At 41.2% G+C, this 27,621-nt stretch overlaps 1 protein-coding gene across 1 annotated transcript in view; it reads left to right on the top strand.

Moving 5' to 3' along the window:
• The window catches only part of GRIN2B (glutamate receptor, ionotropic, N-methyl D-aspartate 2B), a 448,376-nt gene that overhangs the window by 111,097 nt on the left and 309,658 nt on the right, over positions 1–27,621 (top strand). The window contains exon 2 of the mRNA XM_012652167.1: positions 16,136–16,564. Coding sequence (XP_012507621.1) covers positions 16,154–16,564 — 411 coding nt within the window. The 5' untranslated portion in view covers positions 16,136–16,153. The remainder of the gene's footprint in view (positions 1–16,135; positions 16,565–27,621) is intronic.

The following is a 27,621-nucleotide window of genomic DNA, read 5'->3' as shown; positions in this document are numbered from 1 at the left end:
GAGAAACTGCTGATAGGGATATAAAATGGTATCGCCACTTTGGAAGAGCTTGGCAATTTCATATAAAGTTAAGAATACTCTAACCAATAACCCAGCAGTCCCACTGCCAGGTACCTACTTAAGAAAAATAAAAACATATATCCATACTAAGAGTTGTGCATGAATGTTATAGCAGCTTTATTTGTGATCACCAAAAGTAGAAATACCCTAAATGTCTATCAATAGTGAATCAATAAGCACATTGTGATACATCCATACAAAATAATATTACTCAGCAATGAAAAGGATGAAGTTCTGATATGTACAACAATATTGAGGAATGTCAAAAGCTATGGTGTCGAGCAAAGGAAGTCAGACACAAAAGGCTGCATACAGTATTATTCCATGTATAGAATGTTCTGGAAAAGGCAAACTTATAGGGAAAGAAATCAGATCAGTGATTGTCAGGGGCAGGAGAGGGCTAAGAGATTGGTTACAAGGGGGCACAGGGAACTTTTGGGGGTGATGGAAATATTCTATATCTTAATTATGGTAGTGGTTACATACTATACACATTTTTCAAAAACTTTTAGAACTATAAACCTAAAAGAGTAAATTTTAATGCATGCAAGTTATGCTTCAGTAAACTGGATGTAAAAATAAGATTTTTGCATTTTTTAAAGTCTACATACTGATGTATACATGAACAGATAATTTGTCAGTTCCATTTAGTAATAATAAACCTCTGTATTCGGATAGTACATTTCAACTATATCTCTTTTCTCATAAGAGTTTCACAACCCTGTGAAACAGGTAGTATTGCTCACATTTTAAAAATGAGCCACTTCTCTGAGGTTCAGAGAGGTTAAGGGATGTGCTTAAGATCACACTTTTTTCTTTCCAGTCCAGGGTTTTTCCACTATTTCTCAATGCTTCTTTAAAAAAATAGATCACATTTGCCAATTTTGAAAGAAAATTCTGTTTTTCTGTTATGGCTTACTTGGCTGCTGTTTCCTCCCCTTGGTCAGCTGGGAATTCCTGCTTTGGAGCCTTGCACTGTTCTCTGGTCCACACCAGTTCCAGAGAGCTTCCTGGTCCCTCCACTCAGCCCTCTGCCAGAGCCCTTCCATTCTCCCTAAAGTACAGCTCTCCTGGGAACACTCCCCTGATAAGCCCAGAATCACCCAGTCCTCAAGTGGGTGCAAGGGCAGACACTGCATTCCATTCCTCTTGGCAAATGTGACACGTACTATGGTTTGTGTCGTATGTGACTTGTTAATCTCTACATTATTTCCTCATCTATCTCCTGGAGGTTTTTGTAAGAAAGAGCCACGTTAACGTTGGGATGAGGAGACAGAAGGCAGTTTGGAGAGCTGGTAGGAGAATGAACAAATGCACAGGATGGTCGAAGAGTGAGTGAATTTCAAGACATGGAAGGTTAATTAGATGCAGAGGTAAAGGCTTAGCAGCTCCTTTCTTTCATTGAACTCCATGGAGCTCAGACTAATCAGTTTTTTTCCTATCAAGCTGCATCACTACATCTCCATGTGGATTCTTAAGGGAAGAGGAGACTAGGAGAGAAAACACCAGGTTTTCAAGAAAGAAAAATGTAATACGGCAAGTAGAAGAAAATGATTCTGATGGAGATATTTTGACGTGGGATAAGAGAAGAAGCCAGAGGAAAGATGGTTGTGGGAAAACATCAGGATGTTGCACCAGGTGATGAAGAAAGAATTTGGTGCTAAAACAGAGAAAGTGTCAGGGATTGACTTGAATATAAATTAGATGAAGGAAAATGACAAGGGCACATGAAGAGCTTGTGAAAACCTTTCAGATATGTTGACCTTGAAGAGAAGCCAGGAAGCTAGACAGTTGGGTAAAAGTGTCAAACTAGACCTTTCTTATAGGTTAAGAAAGAGTAAGGTCTGAGTCACTAGCTCAGTTGGGGAAGGGGGTCATGGTTACATCCTGGGTGGGAATGAAGCCCCCTGGAGAAACAGGAGGAAGAAAGAAGAGAGTGTCTCAGAGAAGGGGGGAGAGTAGAGGAAGAGGTGCCCAAAGACACCTCCAGGTACAAGCCGACCTAGGAAATGCAGAGGTTAAGTGTTGAGAGAGATGGTGAAATGGGGAAGAAACATGTGATAAATCTTGTCCAGCACAGCCAGGGACAATTAGAACAGTAGGAAAAAAGAGGCCACTGGAGTTGTTCATGAACATATTGTTAGTGACTTATGTCAAGGTGTTTTTCGTGAAATGGAATGGATGAAAATGTGAAGACACTCACAAAAGAACTCTAGAAAAGGACATTTTAAGAAACAGAGAAGACGTGTAACATGTAAGGTGAGGACTAGAACAAAGAGATGGGGTAGGAGAAGCAGATGAATGGAAATGAAATTCTCCCTCTTTTTCATGCATACATGCACATGTGCGCGCACACACAACCTTACAGCCCTTCATCAGCCAACGTCAGGGAAGAGAGAAGTGGAAAACTGAACAAAAGCTGCTGATGGATGGAGGGTCTCAGAGAGGCAGTGGCACAACCTTTGCATGGGTGAGGGAAAGCAGGAGACAGCAAGGAAAGAGCGGAAGCAGCAGACTCAGGTCAGAGAGGAGAGGAGAGAAGTCTCTGAATGCAAAAACAATGTCAGGCAGTAGCCCAGGGTCATTGTGCTTACGCTCACATCACCACAGGGAAATGTTCATGCTGGGAAGAACACTGTTTCCATGAATATTATTTCAATCACAAGCGCTTCAGTGAATGTTATTTCATAAGCGCTTTTTTTTAATCATTATAAAACTGGGGTCTTAATTTCTCAACAGTGGCTGCTCACTTGCTGTTATTGGGAGCCAGGGCAGGAGTTTCCGCGCTGTCATAAGCAGCCGACTTGATCTTCCAAACGGCTTTCGAAGGCAGCTGCAGCTTCATGCACCTTGGAAGTCAAGAGTAACCTGGATTTGGCCATCAGAGATCTGTCCCTTTCCTTCCCCTCTTCTGTGGCTTCTTGTCGCATCTCTAGCATTAAGCCTAAGCGCCTTAGCTGGGCACCCCTATTCCTGCACGTGCCTTTCCAGCTTTATCTCCCACTCTCTCTCCGTGAGCTCTTGCGCCTGGCCATGCCGGGCTACTCACCGTCCCCTGATATGCTTCGCACCTCACTGATTTTCCCACTTGGCTGCAGCCTCACTTGTGTGCCACTGAACGCTTTAGCCCAGCTCAAAAGCCGCATCCCCATAGATGTGGCACCAGGACCCAAGCCCAGGGCCATCTGTCTGCCCTTACCTTTATTCGCCCTCCGCCCTCTCCACCCTTCTGACAGTCCTCTGTTGGGGACCATGTGTGTGCTGTCCTGTGTGGGCGTGGCTGGTCCTTGTGGGCAGAGGCTGAGTCCTGACTCGCCGACACACTTCAGGGTGACTCGCAAGACGGGCACACAATAAAGACTTGTTGATTCATTGGACGTTTAAGGACTGAGGGGTGGGAGCCGGTGTAGAGAGTTGTTAGTCAAGTTTTCTGCTTTCAGATTTTAATTTAAAATGTGAAGGTGACAGGCACTTTGATTGTACTCCCTGTATGTGGTTTTGGAGATTCTGCCCATGGCCTCTGGCCCGGCCTGCAGCTGGGTCCAGCAAGTCAGGGAAGAGCATCATTTGGCCTCAGCACAGCGTGCGAAGAAGGCACAGGCCGTGCCAGCCTGTTCCTACCCTCCCCCAACCATTTCTATGGTGACGGTGGACATGGTAATTCAGGCCTAATGTACATGCTATTCTGTGTCAAAATACTGGATTCAGAGAGAGCAGCTACTTTATAAAAACAATACAAAATGTGCAGGGTGACCAAATCACAACTGTAACATGTGACTACTATTGCAAGAAAAGATTCACAAACATTTTCTCATTTTTTTCATTAATTCATTCATTTTAATTTCTTTTCTGCATGGTAAGAAAAAAATACAAAGTTAACTGTCATATATTTCCTTGAAATGTTACCTTTTTATTTTCTTGTGTTGCTATGCAGTCGTGTACCTCATAACATACAATGGTGATCCCGTAAGATTATAATATTGTATTTTTACTATACCTTTTCTGTGTTTAGATATGTTTAGACATACAGATACTTCCAGGACAGTAACATGCTGTACAGCTTTGTAGCCTTGGAGCAACAGGCTGCCTTGTATAGCCCACGTGTGTAGTAGGCTATACCATCCAGGTCTGTGTAAGCACACTCTGATGGTCACACAATAACAAAATTACCTAACGATGCATTTCTCAGAACACGTCCCGGTCGTTAAGTGATGCGTGGCTGTCTTTCATTATACTTTGGCTTCTAATTTGTATATTCAGTAAAAATTGGTTCTATAGCTCAATTTTTTCATGAAGCAAAGAGAAAAAGAAAAGGAAGTTAGGCCTTTCATTAACCAGTTTGTTTCTTCAGCAATGTAAAGTCCCATTTAATGACCACATTTTCCTTAGTGAAAATGCTCTGCCTCTCTCTGAATTTTATCTCGTAGTCGTTTTGATAATTGCTTGGTGTATTTTTCTAACTCCCAGTGCTTTTACATTTCTCATTCTCAAAATGCTGGCTCCTGAAGGCTGTTCTCTTAAAGTATTCTACAGATGTTTATCCATGCTTTGCAGAGGGCCAGGCACCTGGAGACCATTGCTGCTTACACTGCTGCTGACTAGGGCCTGAGGGTGAGCAGGTAGCATTGTCAGAAGAGGCCATGCCCTGTTCAGTGGTGGGGCAGTGGTGGAATTCAGGTCTTGCCTTTGCCATTTTGAACCAAAGAGAGACTTGTAGGCACTGTTTTGGAACTCAGGAGAAATCTGTCCATTTGTGGTCAGAGCAGCAAACAGATGGTACACCCAATTTGTTTAATTTGAAGACAGTTTAATAAAAGGACCATTTATCAAGGTGTGGGCAGTACACAGAAACCACAAGAAGTGGTCCAGCATCCTGGAGTAGTAGCAGCTTGGTGTAGCTGCCATCACCTGCAGTCCCAAAGGAGGAAACTGGGGGCAATTTCTGGAATCTGGAGGGAGACGGTGTGGAGAAAGCAATGGGGAGAGGGTCACTTAGTGGAAGCTGTGACCTTCAGACAGGTGACACAGCCAGTCCACAGTGGACCACAGAAAGGGAGATACGGGGAGTAGAGAGCCGGGCTTGGCCTCTCCTGCCTGGTGCTCTCATTGGTCAGACCCAGCTGGAAGCCAGAGGACTAGGAAGCGCACTGCTCCAGTCCAGACAGGCCTGCCCCCAGGGCTCCGAGTGGAGTAGAGAGTAGTTCTTGCCTTGTGAATGGAAGACAGGAGCTCACAGAATTCTAAAGCTGGAAGAGAGTGGATAACCAGTCCATTTCTCTTATTTCATAGATAAGGAATTAGAGCCACAGGCTTGTTAGTGGCAGAATTGTAACAGGGCCTGAAATTTCCTGTTCCTCAGTTCTGAGTGCCTTCTACCACACTATTCTGCTCATAAAGTCATTTTAGAGGAAGGGGAGAGGGGAGGAAGGGCAAGTACAATTAGAAGAGTTAAGTTTTGACTTATGATTAATGCTCTGAGCAGGTGTTCAGTTCCACATGTGATGTTAGAGGAATTTAAGTGAGTTCAGAATTCAGTTATGCTTAGTCGTGTGGTTAACAAATATGTCTAGTGGTGAGAATAATAAAGACAGCATTTCATAGTAGGGAATGTATGATTGCACCCATAGGTGTCCGGATAACCAGCCAACTCAAACAGGGCAGCTTTTGTTCCCTACTGATTCCAGCCAGGCTACAGGGCTCTCTGTGAGGTGTGGTCTTGGAAACTTGTTTGAAATAGGCTCTGAGGTGAAGGATGAGTCATGTTTGAGTGCCATGTTTAATCAGCAGAACCATCTTAGAGCTCAGAGACCAAGGGGACGAGGGCTAATTTGAACACATATACAGCATTCGTATAGACATTGATTTACACACACACACATACATGCAAATAAACACCCAGCTGCATAAGCAATTACCAACTAACAACTTGGACCTAGGAATGATCCCTGTGTAATATCAAGAAGCTGGAAATGATATTGGTGTTTATGGTATTTCCTCTTATGTTGTCATAACCTTTGGGAAATGAAGGACCTAGCACAGTGGAGTTGGAGAGTGCGAACTCATTATTGGTCTTATTCATTCATTAATACCATTAACACGTGTTTATTGAGCACCTACCATATGCCAGACACTTTGCTAAGTACTGGAGTACTTAGCTGGAGTACTGCTAAGTAAGACACAGGCCCTGCCTGATGTCATTAGGGTTTGCAAGAAAAGCCATTTTACTAAGGGAAGTAGTGAGAGTTGTGTCCTGCCTTTCCTATACTCCCTTCTCATACCCTTGGTGAGTGAAGATATGGATTCCAAATATAATAGATGACTATTTCGAGATAGTTGAAGCTATCATGTTACTTTGTGTAAAATTTGGTGGCTGGTGGGGGGAGGGAAGGAGTGGGTGCTGGCTGGCTCTGGGATTTAAAATTTATTTTAAATATTGTTTATAGTAGATATTGGGTTGTTCCTTACAGACTTTTTAAAACAACCTGTTTCAGAAATCAGTAGAAATTGTACCAAAGCCAGGGAGGGAAGGAGGAGGGAAGGAGCTCTTTGACTCCTTTCTAAGTAATTTGAGTAAAAGAAGCTCCTTATCTGACTCTAAGCAGGGTATGTTCACGTTCAAAGAATAAATATCAGGGGCTTGCATTTTGCTAGGTGCTTTCAAGTAACTTGTTTAACATTCGCAACAACTCTGTGAGGTGAGGATGATAATCCTCATTTTATAAAGAAGAAAATGAAGTCCAGGTAATTTACGTTCCTCTTTCCCTTCCCCTCGAGATAAGTCTGTGTCAAAGCCAAGTTTCAATTCTAGCTCTTTTGACTGCAGGTCTTTGCTTTATTCCCTGTATCATAAGGCCCCTCTAAATCATATGGTATTATTTTTGTAATTTCAGTCTGTCGTTTTCATGACTATTTCCCACTCATCTGTGAGTCCTTGGCTTGTTACTCTCCCGATCTCCCCGGTAGCACCGGGCATGCTCTGTCCTGATTCTTATCGCATGATGCTGTAATTTCCTGTTTATTTGTCTGTCTTGGCTGCTAGTCTAAAGGCTTCTTATAGATTGGATCCCATTCAGTGTTGGATCCCATCTCCTAGCACATTCCCGGGCACATGGAAAATGTTCAATACACATTTGTCAAATGAATCAGTTCTCACAGTGATTCTGTGAAGGCAGTTATGGTCTCACATTTTATAGATGAGGAGCTGAGGGTCAGGGAGGTAAAGAAACTGATCCTAGATCACATAGCAAGTTAAGAGTAAATGTTGAACATGAGTCCATTAACTCTAAAGCTTTGCTCTCTCCACTACAGTGTAACACGGTTATGCTGTCTAGGGCTGGAGTTTGCAGAAGAGGCTTTGTTGAGTGTCGCAGTTGCTTGGAACATGCTTAGGCGATGGAGTAGATCATTTTGGAGCAGGGCTCGGAAATAATCTTCAACACCTACATTTTAAATCTACTCTAGCACAGAGCATCTGCAGCTCAGAACACCAGTGTTTTCTGGGTAGATGCCCATAGATTTGGTGGTCCAGCCCCCATCCTCTCTCTCTCTCATCCTTCCATTTTCTTCCTTTGACTTCCTTCTCAGAGGAGATTTTCCTGCTGCCCTGCTCCTGAGCTTCTCCTCTTATTATCCCACCTATTTTCACTGTCCATCCCCCTTTGAATAGTCAGTGACAAGCCAATAATTTTTATTAACACTTGAAAACGCTATTTTGCTGTTAAGCCAATACACACAATTGCCCTAATCTGCTGCCAAATGGTAATCATCAGAATCAGGTTTCCAAAGGTTCGGATTTCATCAGGGCTGCTCACAGTGTCCTTGGAGGCATATAAATTAATTATAATTAAGAACTGTGTGCAGATGTTAAAAGAGAAACTTTGAACAATTTTGATATCTGCTCTTGCAGAATATTAAGGAAAAAAAGCCCAGGAGTGGTTGCTGCTGGTGAGAGTTCAGATAATCATCTACGTTGGTATTACAAATTTCTATTAAAATGCACACAAGCAGAATCATTTATAATCCTATATTAGTTATCTGTACAACCTTTGTGTCAAGAATTTGGGTGACAGTAGAAGAGATACACCTGCTTTGTGCATATAGCAGGAAAGAACAGCTCAGATGGAAAAACCTGGATCCAGCCACTGGAAGTGTTACAGAACAAGGAAGGAGCTCAGGCAGCAGGTGTGGTTGAACCAAGGAAGAACAAGAAGACTCTTATTCAGGAGCTGTCCCAGGAAAGACTTGGCAGGAACATCTCTGCCAAGGAATCCAGTCTTGCCTTTGCCCCTGGTGGTGATGAGGCCACCTTTTCCTAGAGGTTTGGGGGAGCTGTGGTCTTAGGAAGGACATCCTTACCTGTGTTGGTGGTCCATCAGCTGGGTCAAGGGTTTGGGTGATGTCTATCTGTATCCATCTATTCTGCTCTTCTCTAATCAAACACTTTCCCAGAAGAGACTTAACTGGGGCTGTGTTTTCTTTGATTTTTTATTTACATTATTTGTTGTGGCTATGATATGTTAAAATGGATTTGGGGTTGGCTCCCCACAGGAGTGTATTTAGGTAAGCAAATACCTAAACAGGATCAAGGAGCCCTGTTTATTGCCATGTAGGACACTGAGTTACAAATGGATTTGGCATGTTTGTAGCATGTCCAGGGAGACATTTCTTTCTTCACTGGTTTTATCGGGGCACAGTCTCAGCACCTTCCCATACACCCCAGACTATCAGGATTTCATATCTTGTTCCTTTCTGAAGAAGGAGCAGGGGCAAGGGAACTTAAAAGCTCTAAAAGTCAATGGGTAAGGATAATAGTGTGAGGAGGAGGAGAATAGCAGAACTCAGGTGTGTTAGGTTCTAAGTTAACTGAAGTCAAAGGTCGATTCCTTTTATGTGTTATGTCTACAGATTTAGATAATGTTTGATAGCATAGCAGACCTCAAGCGCGCTTAGGGGATTGAAACTGGGTTTCCAAATGACCTGAATTTATAGACACCGTTGTATTTTATTTGATGGATGTTGGATAGATATTGGTCTTGTACTTCATAATGGCATTAGATAGTAGATGTTTGACATCTGGGATACTCACATCTCCTGCTTCAGATTGTTGGTAGACACATTTATTGCTTAAGCTAAGCATTGTGACTCAAGAGCACCTCTTTAGTTCAACATTTACCCTGCTCCTATAAATTTTAATTTAGAAGGCATAATGTACAATTCCAAACTGACTTGAAACTTAAAATTTTTAAAAATATGTTAAATTAGAAAATTATTTTGGATCTGTTCTGAAGAGTTGAGTCAATCGTATTTCTTGGTTCATGGTACACTTTCATTATTAGTTCAGATAAGGACATCATGTTTAATTATTATTGGTTCCTTAGGTACCTTATTCTTTCCTATACATTTTAGAGTAAGTTTATAAAAATCCTATTGTTATTTGGATAGGAATTGCCTTGAATTTATAGATTAATTCAGGAGAAAATAGAACTCCTTAAAATATCATGTTATCACATGTATGAATGTTATGTGTGATTATATTGTTGGGGTTTTCTTTCTAATCTATTAATAGTTTTCAAATTTTCTTTGCAGAGGTCTTTTTAAGATCTTTTTTGTTAATTCCTAAATAGTATACGGTTGTTTTTGCTATTATGTGTATTTTCTAGTTGGTTAGAAGAAAAGTATTGATGTTTTCTAAGAGGATAATTTATCTAGCAACCTTGCTGTACTCATATTAATTTGAATAGTTTTAAAATTCTATCAGGTTTTCTATGTAGGTAACCATATTGTCTTCATATAATGCCAGTTCTTTCTCTTTCCTCCTATCTTTAAAACCTTTATTTTCTTGAATTACTTTACCAGGATTTCCAGTAGCACTGATAGCATTAATCTTGCCTTTTTCTCAATGTCAAAGGGAATGGGATCAAAAGTTTTGGGTATGTACCCTTTCCAGGTAACAGTTGATGGTCTTTTCCTATTATCTTTTCCTATTATCAAAGAGTTATTTATTGTTTGTTTGTTTAAACATAATTTAACGTTTTAATCATATATAGGTGTTTTCCTTAATCAAATATGTTTTCATTTTTTGAGATATTCATTTTTTGAAATATCTCCTTTAGCCCTTTAGTCTGGTAAATTATTTTGATATATTCTGAAGATAAGCCATCCTTGCATTCCTGGTATAAACCACATTTGATTATGATGATGATGATTATTTTAAAAATATACTGTGTTTGGTTAGCTAATAGTTTTAGGGTTTTTTTTTTTTTGACTTTATGTTCATAAGTGAAAGAGACATATAAAAGTCTTTTCTTGTTCTATATTTACCTCAATTTAGAATTACTTTCCTTCTTTTTCTATTTTGTTCAACTTGCATCAGAAAGGCTCATTTCTTCCTTGTAAGTTTGGTATGTTTAATCTATAAAACCATCTGCACCTGTCATACTTCCTTTTATTTTGGCAGAGGTCCAGTGGGAGGAGCAGGGGTAGGGCTAGTCTTGGTGGATTAGGGTTGGGGTCTTTGATAACCATTTTGTTTCTTTAATGGTTATTATTATATTCAAATTTTCTACATCCTTTTAGTCCCTTCCTTATTTGCTATTTTTATTAGACATTATGCATTAAGTTTAAAAGCAAGTAGTTTTCATATTTTATTATTTTAAAGTTGCTATATGTTATTTTCTCTTTTTAATTATGAATTTCATTTGCATTTTTTCTATTTTTTCCTTGATTCATCTTATCAGAACTTTGTGTCTTTTAACGGATCAGTTTTGTTTTTTCTTTGTCTTATTTCATTCGTTACTTATTTTCTTTAGGATTGACTCTGTTAAATGTTCAATTCAATAAGTGATAATTATAATTATATTTTATTTTTCTGTTTCTTATAAATGTATTTAAAGGTGTAGTTTTCTCTCTAAACTGCTTCAGCTATGCTCTAGAAATTTTAACATTTAGTATTTTCATTGTTATTCTGTTCAAAGGAATTTTTAGTTTCCTTTATGATTTCCTCTTTAACCTTAGAGTTATTTAATCATAAGTTTTTAGAAAAAGTTTTTGGATATGTGATATTTTTTAAGCTGCCTTTAAAAAAATTTACTTCTAATTTAATCACATAATAGAAAAATTACAATTAGTTCATATTGATCCTTTAGAATTTACTGATGCATTATTTTTGATTTAATATTAAAAAGAATGTGTATTCTCTGTTCTATATGTATTTCTAGGTATCTGAACTAATTCAAACTTCTAATTCATGCTTTTTTTTAATTGCTCTTTTATGTCTTAGTTGATAATACCTTTTTGTCTGTTGAATTTATCTGTTTCTCCCCATGGAAATTTTAGTTGTTTTGTTATGTCAAGCGTATATTTTTAGCTTCATATATGTTCACGATTATTGTACCTTCTTGGTACCAGTGACATCTCTCATTGCCCCATTGTCCCTTTGGATGCTTTTGCCTTTGAATTTTATTTTGTCTTGATATTAAAATTTTGATAGATATTCCCACTTTGACCACCAAAAAGGTTATACTCATTTATATTTCAGTTGACTTACACTGTATGAGACTCCTTGTTCCCCACACTCTCTAATGTGACACAGTTTAAGGCCTGTGTATGCTAGCTTTCTCTCTTTAGGTAGCTTAGGAAACTGGACCTGACGCATAGTTCTAGTACTTTTAATTTTACTCACTGCCTATCATATTCCAATCACAATCTTCTTAATTGGTTCACTCTAAACAGTGTCTTGACTGCATTAAAGGATGGTGCTTGGAAAATCTGACTTAATTATGTATTAAATCACATTTTATCCTTCCTATTGGGGTTGCCAAAGGACTCAGTTTTCTCTGATGACAGAGTTGGCCCAGCTTCTTATCCAGATGTGTTTTCCCTTAGGGTGTGCTGTGAGCAGAGTGTAGACTGTCTCCTATTATAGTTACTCTGCATCAGTCACAGGCATGAAGATGGGCTACTGTGGCCTTCTGCTTACTGTTGATCTGGGGCTCACTCAGCCCAAGCTTCAAGAAGTCTGAGGCCAAATAGGTGAACAGTAGACTCTGTAATTCTGCTGCTTTGCTATTGGTTCTGCTTGTGCACCCTGGTGCCTGAATTCCTAGTGTGATGTAGATATGTTGAGCTTCACTGATTCACAATATTGGCCCTGGCCTGAATGACTCCTAAATTCTGCTACATGACTGATAAAATGTTGGTGGAGTTTGCTGCTTCCCTGAGGCTACTGTGTGACATCTTTTTCAGGGAGTTATATCACTCAGGGAACTAATATCTCTTGCCCCCTGTGCGGTTTCTCTTAACATTCCCCTCAGCCTCTGTCTGCCATTCCCTCACCCTCACCTCCCACGTGCTCCCTTTGTGCTGTCATAAATAGCCAGGATCCTTGAACAGCTTCTATAGAAGCTTAAAGGTAACATCTTTTGCATCTGTAGAGTATTTTATATTCTTCAAAGCACTTCAGTATACATATTATTGTTTGATCTTCACAAAAACCTTTCAGGTATGTAGGTTAGGCATATTATCCTGACTTCACCGATGATGAAATAGAGACAGTAATTAGGTGACTTGCCCATCCTCGGGCACTTTGTTAATGTGGAACTGGTATTAAAACCCCAGATGGTTTTGCTTGGTGGTTTCATTCATTCATTCATCCATCCACTCATATGGAGAGGTCTCAGAATGGAAAGAGCCAGGGCTTTTGAACCAGACAAACTTGGGTTTGGAACTTGATGCCATTCCTTATTAGCTGTGTAATCTTGGCCATGTATTTAAACCCTTCAGAAGATCAGCTTCCTCGTTTGTCATGTAGGGGAAAATTATCACTTATAGTGTTTTTATGAGGATCTACTAATGCATGAAAATTGCCTGGCAATCATAGTGTGTGGCACATAGTAAGTTGAACTATTACAAGTCAAAAATGGTCCAATGTCAGCAATTTTATATGATTTCACCTAATGGTAGAAACACAATATTGGCTACCATTTACTGAATTCTTTCCTATTGTATGTGAGGCTCTGTTAGACCCCAAGAATGTAAGTAGAAATGAGAGAACATATTCTTTATGTGTCTATATCTTCTGCTAGACCCTGGTCCTGAGGGGTAGAGCCTGTGTCTGTTGCATTCCTCAGCATCAAAAACAACATCTGCTAGAGAGTAAGTGCTAAGTTCTTACTAAACTGAAAAGGCCCTGCTCACAAGGAGGTTATCAACTAGTTAGGGTAGGCATACACATAATTGTGTAGTTATAATAGAGCATTACGTGTAGTTACACAGACACATACAGGCTGTGGTGAGAGCCAGAAGGAAGCAGTGCTCAGTGATGCCGGGGGAGGGTGAGGTGCGGGGGACAGCAGAGGCCAAAACTTCACAGAGCAGGTGCATCAAGACTCATCAGGGCCCGTACGAGCAGGGGAGCAAAACCACTTTGCTTATCTTAGACTACGTGCTTTCTCCCAGCTCACCCCCTTCTAACGTTTGAAATTGAGTTTGTATTCAAAGCAGCCTCTTTGTTTGTCTCACGGTCCCTCTGTTCCTGGTATCTCCCGCAATGTATTGCTCTGTAAAGTGCTTTGCTCTGTTCTGAGTATAAAAGAGATGCTCGGTAAAACCAGATCCTATTCTTTGAGCGTCACCACTGGCCATTGCATAACAAAGCATGATATATATTGTGTAAGAAGAGATAGAGGAACACGAGATATTTTGAAGAGGGCAAATAAAACATCAAAGTGGGAGAGTGTAGAGTGCATTAAAGTTAATAAACTGTCATGGCAGAGTGGACCACTTTTAAACGTGAAAGAAACTAATTTAGTGACTTATAACTGCAGGATCAGAATCCCACTGGAATGACGTTAGCCATGAGTTTTGCCAAATTCCAAATCTTTTTGTTCTTCTTGAGAACCAGTTCTTGGAATTGAACAGATTATGTATATATAAAATATATATATAATTTTTTTTTGTCCACAGCTCTTTGTGATGCTAAACTCATCTGTCTTCCTCTGAATATTCACTGCTGCTCCACTCTCTATACACTGTTGCTTTTCTTTCAGCTCTGGGAGGAGGAATTCAGGCCCCGCTTTACCTGCTAGATTGGGTACAGCCAGTCAGCTTGGGTTTTCAGGGCTTGTGTAGTCATTCCTGCTTTCACAGAGACACTGAGACCAGAAAACTGTCAGGAGTAAACTTTGCTCAGGCGTGAACCACTGAGTTGCTCGTCTTATTCGCAGGAGAGAGACAAGGCGATCGATACAGGTCTCCTTCTTGGCAGTGGTGAAGGATGACTACAACGGTTAGAGTTCCAAAATGTTTTCTGCCAAAAACTAGATTGGATTTTGTGCTTCTTCAGCCAAAAAATGTCCCCAGCATCTTACTCTCAGATCATTAATGCCCTTTGCGGTTAAGACTGACTGCTTAGCCTGAATGCTGCTTTATCTTTCTTTATTCAGTGACTTCATAATACTTGTTTTCTTTCTGTTAGCTAAATTCTCAAAGTTTTTAGATTTCTAACCTCTCACCTTTTTTTTTTTTTTTTTGATTTTCAAACAAGCAGGAGAACTTAAGCAGCATTTTCATCCTTGATCACATCTTCTCTCTCTTTGTAGAAGAAAGAGAGTCCCTGGTTTGGGTTCTGGGTGCAGTTTGTAGAATATTTTCTCGGAATATAAAAATGCTGTGTTTATGTATTGGCATTCTGGTGTTATAATGCCATGGACCGTGGGCAATTACATAACTGTCTTGAGCTTCAGTTTCTCCATTTGAGAAAGAGGAATAAAATGTTTAATTTATAGAGTTTCCATGAGGACCACAGATATTGAATGTAAAGAAATGCCTAACACAGTGTACAGCATATAACAGATGTACAATAAAGGATTATTTAAAGCAAATCAAAGCAATACAAGCAGAAATAATTCTGTTAAAATAAGAGGTGCTCTTGGAGAATGATGAGAAACATAAAGAGAAATGACCAGGGGCATATACTCTGTAGAGCACTGTGTCCTTAGCCTGGTACAAAGTGCAAGATTTAGGGGCATATGTGGAGGTTAAAAAGGCAGGAGTTCTTTGTAGGTAAAAAGTGGTGAATCATATGCAAATAGGGAGTCAGTCATTTGAGGGAAGTCACCGCTATAGGATACCATTAGAAAAAAAAAGAAAATATTTCAAAGGTGGCTTTATTACTGCAGCTGTTAATAATTATTTTTCTGTTCCCATGTTTTGATGTATAAACAGATCAGAATAATACTGTTCCTTATAATAATAGATGGCAGGAGAGGCAGTGTAGTATAATGCAATGGAATACAAATTTGAATACAAAAATCAGAAGATCTAGGTTCAGGTTGACTTCATTGGTTCATGGTCTTGGACAGATCACTTAGCTTCTCTGAGCCTTGGCTTCAACATCTATAAAATGGGGATAGTAATATTTTTCTTATTTTTTTCCTACTGAATTATTGTAAGGATCAATTGAGATGATGTTTTTAAAAGCACTGCCCATGTATAGGTTGTTCTTGTGATTTAATATTAAGAGCCAGATACTAAAAGGGCCACTGAAGAATTTTCTGGCTGTCGTCCTCTTGGAGGCAAACATGAGGTGAGGGCAGCAGGAATGTGGGGCTTACGTACCTGCAGTGTCCTGTCTCCGGTGTATCCGGGCCATGTTCTGTTGCTAGCTTCTGCTTTCCCTCGGCCCAAGAGAAGTTCAAGGGTGGGTTGTGGCAGGAGTGCCAGGGGGCATGTAGCAACAGCAGGCCCCCTCCCGGAGACTCCTGAGTGTGTGTTCTTGGCATGGCTACCTAGACCGCTTGCATCCACTTTTCCTCTTTTGTCTCTGTATCTCCTGATGGCTATAGCAATAGCATCCTTTATTGTCTTGCTCAAGGATTTCTGAGGCTGTTGAAAGTTTCCCTTTCTCTCATTCTACTGAGCAAACACCAGAGATGAGAGACTAGGCTAGTAGACAGAGGTTGGATGCAATGATCCATGAAAGGAGATAAAGTCCTTTACTTGCGGTATCCAGCCTCTTCAAAGACAGGTTATGTGGTGTGGGTCCTATTTTAACCACTCACTCTCTTTGTGTTTTCAGGGAGTCAACGAGTTGAAGATGAAGCCCAGAGCAGAGTGCTGTTCTCCCAAGTTCTGGTTGGTGTTGGCTGTCCTGGCCGTGTCAGGCAGCAGAGCTCGTTCTCAGAAGAGCCCCCCCAGCATTGGCATTGCTGTCATCCTCGTGGGCACTTCAGACGAGGTGGCCATCAAGGATGCCCACGAGAAAGATGATTTCCACCATCTCTCCGTGGTGCCCCGGGTGGAGCTGGTAGCCATGAATGAGACCGACCCAAAGAGCATCATCACCCGCATCTGTGACCTCATGTCTGACCGGAAGATCCAAGGGGTGGTGTTTGCTGACGACACAGATCAGGAAGCCATTGCCCAGATCCTCGATTTTATTTCAGCCCAGACTCTCACCCCCATCCTGGGAATCCACGGGGGCTCCTCTATGATAATGGCAGATAAGGTAACAGGGGCTGCAGCGACAAGAGCGGGGGGCTTGTGTTGTTATATTTGTTTTAATCCAATCTTGGTGGTTAATGATGGAAGGGAACCAGCACGCATTGGGAGAGTAGATAGACCAGGCATTAGTCTAATCATGTGAAGATGAAAGTGAGGGAAAGCTGCTGGTATCTAGAAGCTCCTACAGATTTCAATAGCTTCGTGTGTCCGTTTGTTTGTAAATAGACTCACTGACATGACTAAGAGATAGATGTTGGTGCTTATAGCTCTGTGCTACATTTTCTTCAAATAGCACCTTCAAAATTTTAAAATAAGGCATGCTCCATTATTCCTTGGTAATACATAACTTCCCCCATACTGGTTTCAAGAATATGAAAAGAAAAATCCCCTGAGGTAGGGTATTTCTCTCCTGAAAACAGAGACAAGTGTCATAGGGAAGTAATTCTTGCTGAGATATCCATGCTCCTCACACATACTGATCTGCCCGTTCAGATAGATTTTAACCCATGGAACCATTAGCCACCTCGTTTTCCTTATGCTTAGATGTGAAGGCATTGGTTCTTGAGCTTGGTCACACACTGGAAATCTCGTCACTGGCCTGGCCTGGCCTTGCCTTCAGGATTCTTATAAGCTCCCTGGGAGACTCCAGTGTGCGGTTAAGACTGACAACACTGCTTTAAAGTCTCCAATAAATCCCAGCCTCTCCTGCATTAATGTTAGATCAATTGTTGTATGACTAATTAGCATCTGACACTGATGCTCATTCTCTAACTGCAGAAGTGGTGTTTTATTAAATACTTTAAGTTTGGTTACGTGGTATTTTTACGTGTTTTCAGTTATTTGTTCTTGCTTTATTGATTATTGTGCATTGCTTAGATACAGCACCTCTCATATATGCATCGTCCTTTGCAGTCATTCATATCTTAGAACGATTCATTTCACCATAAGTACAACCTGTATCATTTTCATCATTTTGGGTTTTTATGATTGTCGTTGTCAATCTTATATTGATCACCATTTCCAAAACTGCCTTTAGCTTTTTACTAAAAGACATAGTGTGGAGTCAATGATGTTTGTATATACCTTAAAACCTGGCACAGACACCACAAGCGTGGACTTGACCAGGTGAGAACCACCACAGTGGAGCTGGCTTAGCAGAGACTAAAATAACCTGGCATGACCGCCATCGCCATCTGTCGGCTGCAGGCAGAGACGACTAGCTTCTGTTTCAGAGCTTCCCTTTCTTCCGTCTGTGAAAGGTCAAGTTGAAAGTGCTAAGTGGAGAAATTTCAGTGTCCATTTACATGGGTGCAGGTACAGATGGTAGAAAACAAATGCTGGCATGAACAGCCCATACTAAGGGACGTGGCATAAACTTAAGCCAAATGGAAAATGTAGACTGACCATGGCAAAACCCATTGAGGTTTGCTTCAGGTAGATTTCTTTTTTTTTTTTTTTAGGCATCATTATCCTTAGCAAATTATATTTTATTTTAACAGTGGTATTTTGAGGGTACAATATTGCAGCGAAAGAATGACAACATGGATAAGGCCCAGATTTTAAAATCATAAGTGTGTTTTGAGAGCACACTTATTTTAAATCTAACTAAGTTATTTTGAGAGCACAACAGGTAAAATAATTTATTTTTGCTCATGTGGGCTATTGTGCAGCCCATATTATTTCCCCCCAGTAGAAAAGGTTATGCCTAAACTGGTTGGCTGCTTCTCTCTGCTACCCTCTTACAAATCCACAGCATCAACATAAAAATATGAGGTAAGATGCAGACCATGTGGAGAGACTGAACTCTTTTGTTCACCAGTGTATCCTAGGTGCTTTGAGAGTGTGCACCATATGTTAGGCACTTAGTGTTGTGTATGCAATATCTTATTTAATACTCTTAACTACCCAGTGAGCTAAGTGGTATTTTTTAAGCTCTATCTTACAGATGGGGAAACTGAGGCTAAGAAAGGTTAAATAACATATGCAAAGTGCTGTAGCTAGTAAGTGGCAGCCAGGACTTTAACACTGGTTGCTGGCTCCAAAGGCCAGTGCTCTATTGCCTCTTAAGAAAATGATGAAGTTTGTTAAGGTCTCATATATCTTCCTATCCTTCACTTTCTCCTCTGTTATATAGCATTGTGGGAGACGTCATCTGATGAAAGTGGATCCATCACTTGATTCACAACCAGGCAGTGCTGGAATCTAATGACAAGAGAGCATTAACAAAGATAGGAAATGGTGGAGCCTTAGGTGTAGTGCGGTTCCAGAGAGGGCCCACTGGTTACTGTCCTTCGGGTAGAAGGGAGAATTGAAGCCAGTAAGGTGGATTCTTCCAGGTCGATGTCATAAGATCCCCTCTGGTCACTTCCCCCTTCCTACTCTCCCCATTGCCACCACACCCAAATATTCCATCTTTTCTCTTCTCTCCATTAAAAAAAGGAGGTGGGCAATGATTTTCAGACAATTTTCTAAAATAGCTTAAATATCAAACTGACTTTTGATGTGAAAAGAAGAGTTTTTAAAGGGTAGGCAGCAAGAGAAAAAATAAGAGAGAGGGAGGTCCTAATAATGGATACACTGGAAAGTTAGAGGCTCAGTCACAGTTGGATGCTGAATGGTAGTGGCCCAGGAGCGGGAGCCACATGGGTGGCAGCACCCACACTCCCAGGAGCTGTGCAGAGGAGTGTTCGCAGGCTTAAAGGATTTGCATGGAGGCAAAGAAAAAGAATCCCCTAGATCTCAGAGAAACAAGCCTTGGGGACAAGTTTCAAAAATACAACACCTCGAAACTAAGGCCAGGTTTGTTTGTTTGTCTTAAACAGAAGTTTATTTTTAGGTGCCATGTGCATATTTTACAAACATGGACTGGGGACACACAGTTTGACAACTGTGAACCGACAATGGGGCAATAGGACGAAACAGCTGAAAGTGGAACAGATGCCGAGAGCTGAGACATGTAGCTTGGCCACATTTCAGGCATATCGCAACTGTCTCAGGCACGACAGATAAGCCTTCCGTCTTGCCTCCGCCTTCCAGGGGAGCAGTAATTGCCAGTCTGTTTTAACTGAGGTTTTTGTTGTTTGTTCGTTTTTTTGGGGGGAGACAGAGTCTCTCGCTCTGTTGCCCGGGCTAGAGTGCCGTGGTGTCAGCCTAGCTCACAGCAACCTCAAACTCCTGGGCTCAAGCAATCCTCCTGCCTCAGCCTCCCGCTGACTAATTTTTTCTGTATTTTTAGTTGTCCAGCTAATTTCCTTCTATTTATAGTAGAGATGGGTTTTCGCTCTTGCTCAGGCTGGTCTTGAACTCTTGAGCTCAAACGATCCTCCCACCTCGGCCTCTCAGAGTGCTAGGATTACAGGTGTGAGCCACTGCGCCCGATCTGTTTGTTTGTTTTGAATAAAACCCACTTGTTAAGTGCTCTTGTGGAAGATTGTGTTACAGCGATAAAGCCTGTGTCTTCAAGGAGTTTTTGGTGTAGGAAAAACAGCATTGTTAAGACTTTGGACCAAAGCAAAGACACAGTTCGGCAGCTCAGCATCTGGTCAAATAGCACGTGCTCGCTTTTTGCACATGCTAGTCAGTCAGTAAACACATTCATCAGTGCTCTGCTTTTCCAAGGAGAAAATGCACTTTATCTGATGGCAGAAAGAAGCCTGGGAACTGGCAGAGCAGAGCTGTTAAAAGCTCAGAATTGATAAACACATAAATGCACATATAAGAATAACATCTATTGGATGTTGGGCAGGGGGGAGGGGGGAGAAGGGGACGGGTATTTTCATACACAAAGAGTGCAATGCGCACCATCCGAAGGATGGACATATTTGAAACTCGGACTTGGGGGGTGGCAAGGGCAACATACATAACCTAAACATCTGTACCCCCATAATATGCTGAAATAAAAAAAAAAAAAAAAAGCTCAGAATTTAGGGTCCGAGCTGATTTCAGGCATCCCTTCCCAGAGGTGGGAATCTGGACTAGTCACCAACCCTTGACTCTCAACCTTGGTTTCCTGTATAGTGGGTGTAATAACATATCCATTATATCCATTATAGGGTTGGTGGAGATTAAATGAAGTGATTTGTAGCAAGCGCCTCACTAAGTGTCCAGCACAGATTCTACAGGTTAGGCTGAAGGTTGTGTGGAGTAGTTTGAAGAAAGTGAGAATGTTTCAAGATACAGGAAAAGAATGGGAATTGAAAAGCATCGCGGAATTGTGGAGGGGATTCTGACTTGGAGACTAAGCAAGGAGGGCGCTCAGGTGAAAATCTGGAGGAAGGCGCTGCTGTGGGGGGCGTGGGGGTAGGGGGGCAGGTCTTGGTCTCGCCCCACCAGGGAAGCCAAGGCTCATAAGTGGTACGGAAGCCTGTAATAGCCAAGAAGGGCATGCTTGATTAAAGAAAAGCTCTAACCAGGAAAGAACTGCTAGGTGCTCATAACAGAACACTGTTTAGAATAGTAATAGAGAATGTTTAAAAATGTATGAGGTGCTTCTTGGCAGTTCCCCACCTGAGTATAAAGAACCTATTTTATTTTGCCTTGTTATAATTGCTTTTATTCTCCCTGAGATCCTGGATTTAAGATGCCCATCTGAATCCAAATAATGAACTAAAGCTAGATGTATTTCCATTTCTGTCTAGGAGGTTTCTCTACTGATTGTCTGAAATCTTTCTTGGGTTTTTGGATTTTAGCTTAGAAAGGTTAAGTAACTAATCCAAGATATCACAGCTCACAATTAGCAAGGGGCCTAGGAGTCAAATCCCAGGAATACCTGTTTTGAAGCTTGTGCTTTCTATTATACAATTCTGCTTCACAAAACACTGAACTGAGAATTCTAAGTCCTGAGTTTCAGCCTCCATTCTGATGAGTTTGGGAAATTTGGGCAAACAGATCTCTTAAGCTACATGATACTCAGTGTATAGCTCATATGATATATATTTTTTGTTTTCTGCTGTACCTAACATTTTGAAGATACCATGAAATATATGTGGAAAATTTTGGAACAGTGCATACACTTCAGGGTGAGGGAAATGAGAAGTGTTGATAGGAAGTAACAGAGTCAATGACAACTGCTTTGTCACCAGCATCGGGACCAATAAAAATGGGTTGGGCAGGAGGTAGGAAGGTAAACAGAAAGGTGGAAGGTTTAGTAGGATCAAGCAGGGGGATGCAAGATCCATTAATGCTGCAAGAATGGGAGAGAAAGGGTGTGTGAGTAAAGGGTCAGGGTCTGGAAATAGGTGGGTTGATCAGGGTGAAGTACAGCAGCTAACACATGCATCATATTCTGTATCTGATTCCTCATTAGAGGATATGCAAAAATATTGTGGGAGTCTGTTGCTATGATTCCTTCCTTTGCACATCGCTTGTTTGGGAGTCGAAGCTTTGAATAGCACTCTCATTTTCTGTGCAGAGAGCCACATTTTGGCATCTAACGAGCTAGGAAGTTGGCCCTACAGTTCTTCTCCCTTTCTTCCCCATCTTCTACACAATCCACTTGCCTAATGGGCAGGGTAGATGGAGACAGTATATGAGCCAGCCGTGGTGTGTGACACTGTGAATACACTATTGTCTCCCTTTGCTTATGTGGGATTTCCATATCCAACATAATCTTGAAACCAGGATGGCTGTGTTGCTCATACCTCACGTATGCTTCTCTGCTAATTTCTGGTATCTCTTAGTTGATCTTGCCTTCTGTTGTCTGTGATGTGGTATTCCTTGGGACAGAATTCAGGAACAAACCTTGGTATTATAGCATTTCCTGGATGAGAAGAGTTAAGATACAGATGTGGGAAAAGTGAGAGGGAAAAGCTAATATAATATGCCACCTTTGAACCTGGCATGATGCTAATGAACATTTTAATTCTTTTGCAGTCCTGCGAGGGAAGTAGTCTTATTTCTTTTCTGCTGGTGGGAGGGGACTAAATCAGAGTTTATGTCCCTTGGCCAAAGTCACACAGCTAGAACAATAGCGGGACTCGATCTGAGTCCAGGTGTACTTGACTTTAAAACTTTTTCCCAGTCTACACACTGAGGAAGTAAGAAAAAAAGCCGGGATTGAATTGCCTGCCTGGAGTTCAGTTTCTCCTCTCCAGTTTTCCCTACTTCCTTGAGCTATACTTTGTGGGAAAGGGAAGGCAGTTCTTTCTAAAACATGGTAAGCTTTGCACATGCAGCCCTCAAGTCTGTCTGGATTCCAGGTCTTTCCACCTGTTTCTGTACACTGTTGGCCAGAACACATTCTCTTTTAAAATTGGGGTAGGATTTTCTTTAATGAGATTGGCCACTTGCAATCCACGTACAGTTTTAATGCTTATAAAAACTGAAGGCCCAGAAATTGCTTAGACATTCGTACAAATAAAGGTGGTTGGTGCTAGAAAGTGACACAGGAGCCATCACTTCTCGTACATCCTCCAGGAAAGTGACGGTGTGTCTACAAGGCGTCAGCGGCACAACAAGGAGAAAATACAGGCTTTGGAGCCAGTAGGCTTGAGCTCTGCTCATTCCCAGCCATGTGACGTAGGCTGTACTTTTCAAACTCTGTGAGCCTCAAAATCTCCACCTGTAAAATGGAAACAGAAATAGCTCAGGGTGGGTAGTGAACTTTATGAAGCAATGTGCCCAGTACTTGGTAAACAGTAGGCCCTCAGCACATGCTATCTCGTATTTTCATGTAACAGACCTTACCTAAGTCATTTCAAGAAAGTGGGATTCTAGTTTTTCCTATTAATTCAAAGAGAAGAGCTTGGGATGTTAATATGCTTCCATTTAGACCTGGAGGATAAGCAAGAGCTCAGTGGGTTCCACCTCTATGGTGATACAATTACTGACTGTGACTTGATCAGAACTTGTCAAGATTTTCAAACCAAAGACATAGTGATTTCAACAAACTGATAAACATAGAATATGATCAATGGAGACCAGTCAAGAACATTTTAAAAAAACATCCATAATAAAATAGTGTTTGAATCCAGTGTCATAGATTTGGAAGTGTTGACACACATATATATATGTGTGTGTGAATATATATTATGAATTATTGGATGAGGGAAATATTAAAGGTAGTAGGTAAGAAGTAGTAAAATGTTATAGATATAGGAGGACAGTTAATTTATTAAATGTCACCAGCCATTTTTAATAGATTACACTGATACTGCTGGAAAATTCCTTGAATTATGACTTTTACATCAAGACTATATTTTTATTCCCCTATTTGAGACTTCTGTGATTCTTTTTGCTTTATTCTTAGATGTTAGAACTATGTTTTATTCAAATTTATATTTTGATTTTGTATTTAAGGGTCCAGCATGCAGCAGAGTAACAATAAAGGCTATTTTTATTCCACTTTTCTGAGGACAAAAAGTTTATTGCTATAATTCTATTTTACATGGACAAAGAAGACCTAATTATCATAAGTTGTTAGGAGGTTATAATGAGAAAGACTAACGTTGATCATTTAAAGACTAAGCTCTGAGTTAGTCACCTTATATGAGCTAGTCACCTTATATATGTTATTTTGTTTAATGTTTTCATTGAATTTATGAGGCGTGTATTTTGTCTCCATTTACAGACAAGGAGACTATAGGTCAGTGACGTTGACTGTGTTGCCCAAGACCTGTAGGCAGTGATTTGTTCATAGTAGCTTAAACAAATAGACGTTTGTCGGTGTCTCGGAACAAAGAGTCTGGAGACAAAACATCCTGGGGATGGTTCAGTGGCTCAGTGATGTCAGAGTCGACATCTGGGGTTCTCCTGGCATTTTTGGCATGGTTGGGAGGTGGCTGCCCCAGTGCTAGGCATCATGCCCTTACTCAAAGGAGAAAAAAGGTTTGGGTGGATATTGTATCAGGAAACATCTTACCCACATCCTTGATTTCATGAGCCCAAATGATGTCTTCCCTCTTAGGGATTCTTAGGAGATGTTTGGAAATCTATGGGGTGTTTTTTTAGATATCACAATGACTGGTGTGTGTGTGTCTGTGTGTGTGTCTGTGTGTCTGTATGCTACAGGCACTTAGAACCTAGAGACCAGGCATGTTAAATGTGCTGCAATATACACATTAGTGCCCCATTGTCAAGAACAGCCTTACCCACATTATCAATTTTGCCCCCTTGAAAAACATCGCTGTGGCCAATTAGTGTGTTCAAATCACTCTCGCATTAAATAGCAAACATGAAAGCTTTCCTTGATTCCCATTCTTCCTCCTCTCACTCGTTTTTGCAGTTAAGATCCCTAAAGGGTAGTTTGAACTTGCCTTTTTCACTCCCTCATCTCTCACTTTCTCCAAAGTGCCAAATCCAGTGGACTTTTCAAGTTGTTCTTGACCTTCTGCGACACTGAACACCATTGACCCTTTTAGTGCTAGCCACAAAAATTATGATGACAAAAATAATTAGATTTGTCACGGACTTGGTGACAGGAATGAGACGGAGTGGAATTTAGAACATGGGTGGGTCATATCAGTGGAAAAGTCTAGGGAAGAGCTTGGATTTGGGCCCGGAGGTGTAGAGAGTGACTTGGTCTGGGCATATAGATATGAGCCTCACCAGCAAGGAGAAGACAGCTGAACCACGAGGGGAGATGGGATGGCTTGGAGTGGACAGTGGGATGGGGAGAGAACTGGGTCAGGGCAGAACCTTGGGGTGTTACCACCATTTGAGGGATGGCCAGGGGAGGAGCAGATGGCAGAGGAGCTAAGACAGAGTTACTGGAGAGATAAGAACAAGAAGAATAAGGAAAGAGAGGTGTTAGAGAAAGCAAGAGACAGTTCTAAGAAGGGAGTAGTCACTAAGTCTGGGAATCAACCCGGACCACTCCCATCCCCTCCTCTCCGATCAGCCCCCTCCACTCCACGCACGGTGCAATGCGTCTGGTGCTCCTTCTCTCTTGCCTGCACTGCCTCGTGGAAGCTCACCTGTGATTCTTCAGGAACTCAAATCTGATTGTTACATTTTCACTTAAAACTCTGCACTGGCTTCCCACAGCTTGGAATATAGCGTCCTTTTTGATCTGGTCCCAGGCCACCTCTCCAGGATTTCTCTTACCCTCCCCGCCCTTGAGCAGTGATGTCAAGCCACACTAAATTATTTACAGCTCCCCAAATGGTCCTGGCTGTTTTATATCTTTGTGCCTTTGTTTGTGCCTCCTCTCCTTAGAATGTCCTCTTCCTTGTCCACCCAGAAATACCTACTCACTTTTCAAGAGAAGTTGTGGCCCTTCTGCGGTGAACCCATCTTCACAGAATTTACCATTTCTTTTTTTGTGTGTGCCCTATTTTTGCTTTTGCTTTAACCTGTCTTGTTTATGTATCTTTCTCCCTTGCTATACAAGGGATCCTTGTGGGCCAGGCCTATGCTTTACTAATTTTTGACTTCCTGGCACACACCATTGTGTCTGGTATATAGTAACAGTTAACTTATATTAAGGAATTCACACTCGTTAAACTGTGCACTTTGTGGACACACAGTAGTGGGTTGCATGGTGATCCCCAAAAAGATGTGTCCATGTGCTAACCCCAGAACCTGTAAATGTGACCTTATTTAGAAAAAGGATCCTTGCAGGTGTCATTAAGGATCTCATGATGAGATCAACTTGAGTGATTTGGGTGGGCTCTAAATTCAATGACAAATGTCCTTAGAAGAGAGAGAAGAGGAGAAGACACAGACTCAGAGGAGAAGGTCGTGTTAAGAGAGGCAGAGGTTGGAGTTATTGAACCACAAGCTGAGAGAGCCGCCAGAAGCTGGAGGAAGCAAGGGAGAAATCTCCCCCAGAGCCTTCCAGGAGAACATAACCCTGCCGACACCTTGATTTCAGGCTTCTGACACCCCGGAACTGAGAATATATTTTTGTTGTTTTAAACCACTGAGTGTATAGCAATTTGTTATAGCAGCTCTAGAAAACTAATATACACACCACAGTTAAGAGGCAGAGTTCTGGAATCTCAGCACGCCACTCACCATTAACTGTGTGACCTTTGGTAAATTACTTAACTTCTCTGAGCCTTAGTTTCCTCATCTATAAAATAGTGATTAAAAAAATAGACCTTATTTGTTAAGATTATTAAGTAAGGTTATGGAAAAGGCCTGGCAGGTAGCAGGAATCAGTAAGTGTGGGTCTACGAGAGGTATTGAGTAAGTCACTGTGGAATAAATGAATGAGGTAAACAGAAACATCAGCCCTCAGCAGCATGATCTTGAACTCACCTCGCTGCATGGTAATTGGCATGCACTTCGGGTGCTCTGTCCAAAGGCGGCTCTCTGACTTTCTGGGCCTCCCAGGCCTGAGATGATGCTGAAAGGTGAAGTGTCAGTGCTCTCTTAGCTATTCCACTACTCAGGCCCTTGGTGGGACTGGGGGACAGCGAAGTTTGCCTTTCAGCCCTGGTACCTCCCCTTTTCGCTCTCCTCTCTCCTTGTGCTTATTTCTGCTTCTTTGTTTTATGTGTGTGCGTGTGTGTGTGCGTGCGTGTTTTCAAATGTGGTTGCTGATATCTATATGCTTTCCAGATGGTACATCTCACCTAGAGCGCCCCTCCTGAACCAATGTCCTTCAGTTTTTTTTTTTCCTCTTCCCTACCCTAAAATCAAAACTTTTTTTTCTTTTTCCTTTCATTTAATACTTTTAATAGTCCATACCATAACTACAAGTAATCATAATTTTTTTTTATTGGCTATCTGTGCTGCTAGACCGTAAGTTTTACAAGGGCACGGACTATGTGTTTTTTGTTTTTGTATCTCCAGAGCCTAACATATAGCTTGGCACATAGTAAGCCCTTAATACACATTCATTAAGTGTATGGATGAATTAATTATTTTGGAGCAGTAGATGTCAGTTGCAATTAAGAGAAAAGTATTTTAAACCCAGATGAAAATGGCTGATAGGATAATCTCTCTGGTTCCTGGCAAACACATTCCTTATGTCTCTCTGGGAGGCTGTGTCTATCACCCTTCCCTTCCTCGCAGATATGAGGGCCAGATACCAGCAATCAACAGCCTGGCATTCCCATCTGGAGTTACAACAGTCATGTCCACTTTATTTCTAGCAGACAGACGTGGCAAAAGGAC

The sequence above is a fragment of the Propithecus coquereli genome, unplaced genomic scaffold (genome assembly GCF_000956105.1).
Source record: "Propithecus coquereli isolate 6110/MARCELLA unplaced genomic scaffold, Pcoq_1.0 Scaffold381, whole genome shotgun sequence".
Lineage (NCBI taxonomy): Eukaryota > Metazoa > Chordata > Mammalia > Primates > Indriidae > Propithecus > Propithecus coquereli.
The sequence above is the reverse complement of the archived record's forward strand: the minus strand, read 5'-3'. Positions and strand labels throughout refer to the sequence as shown.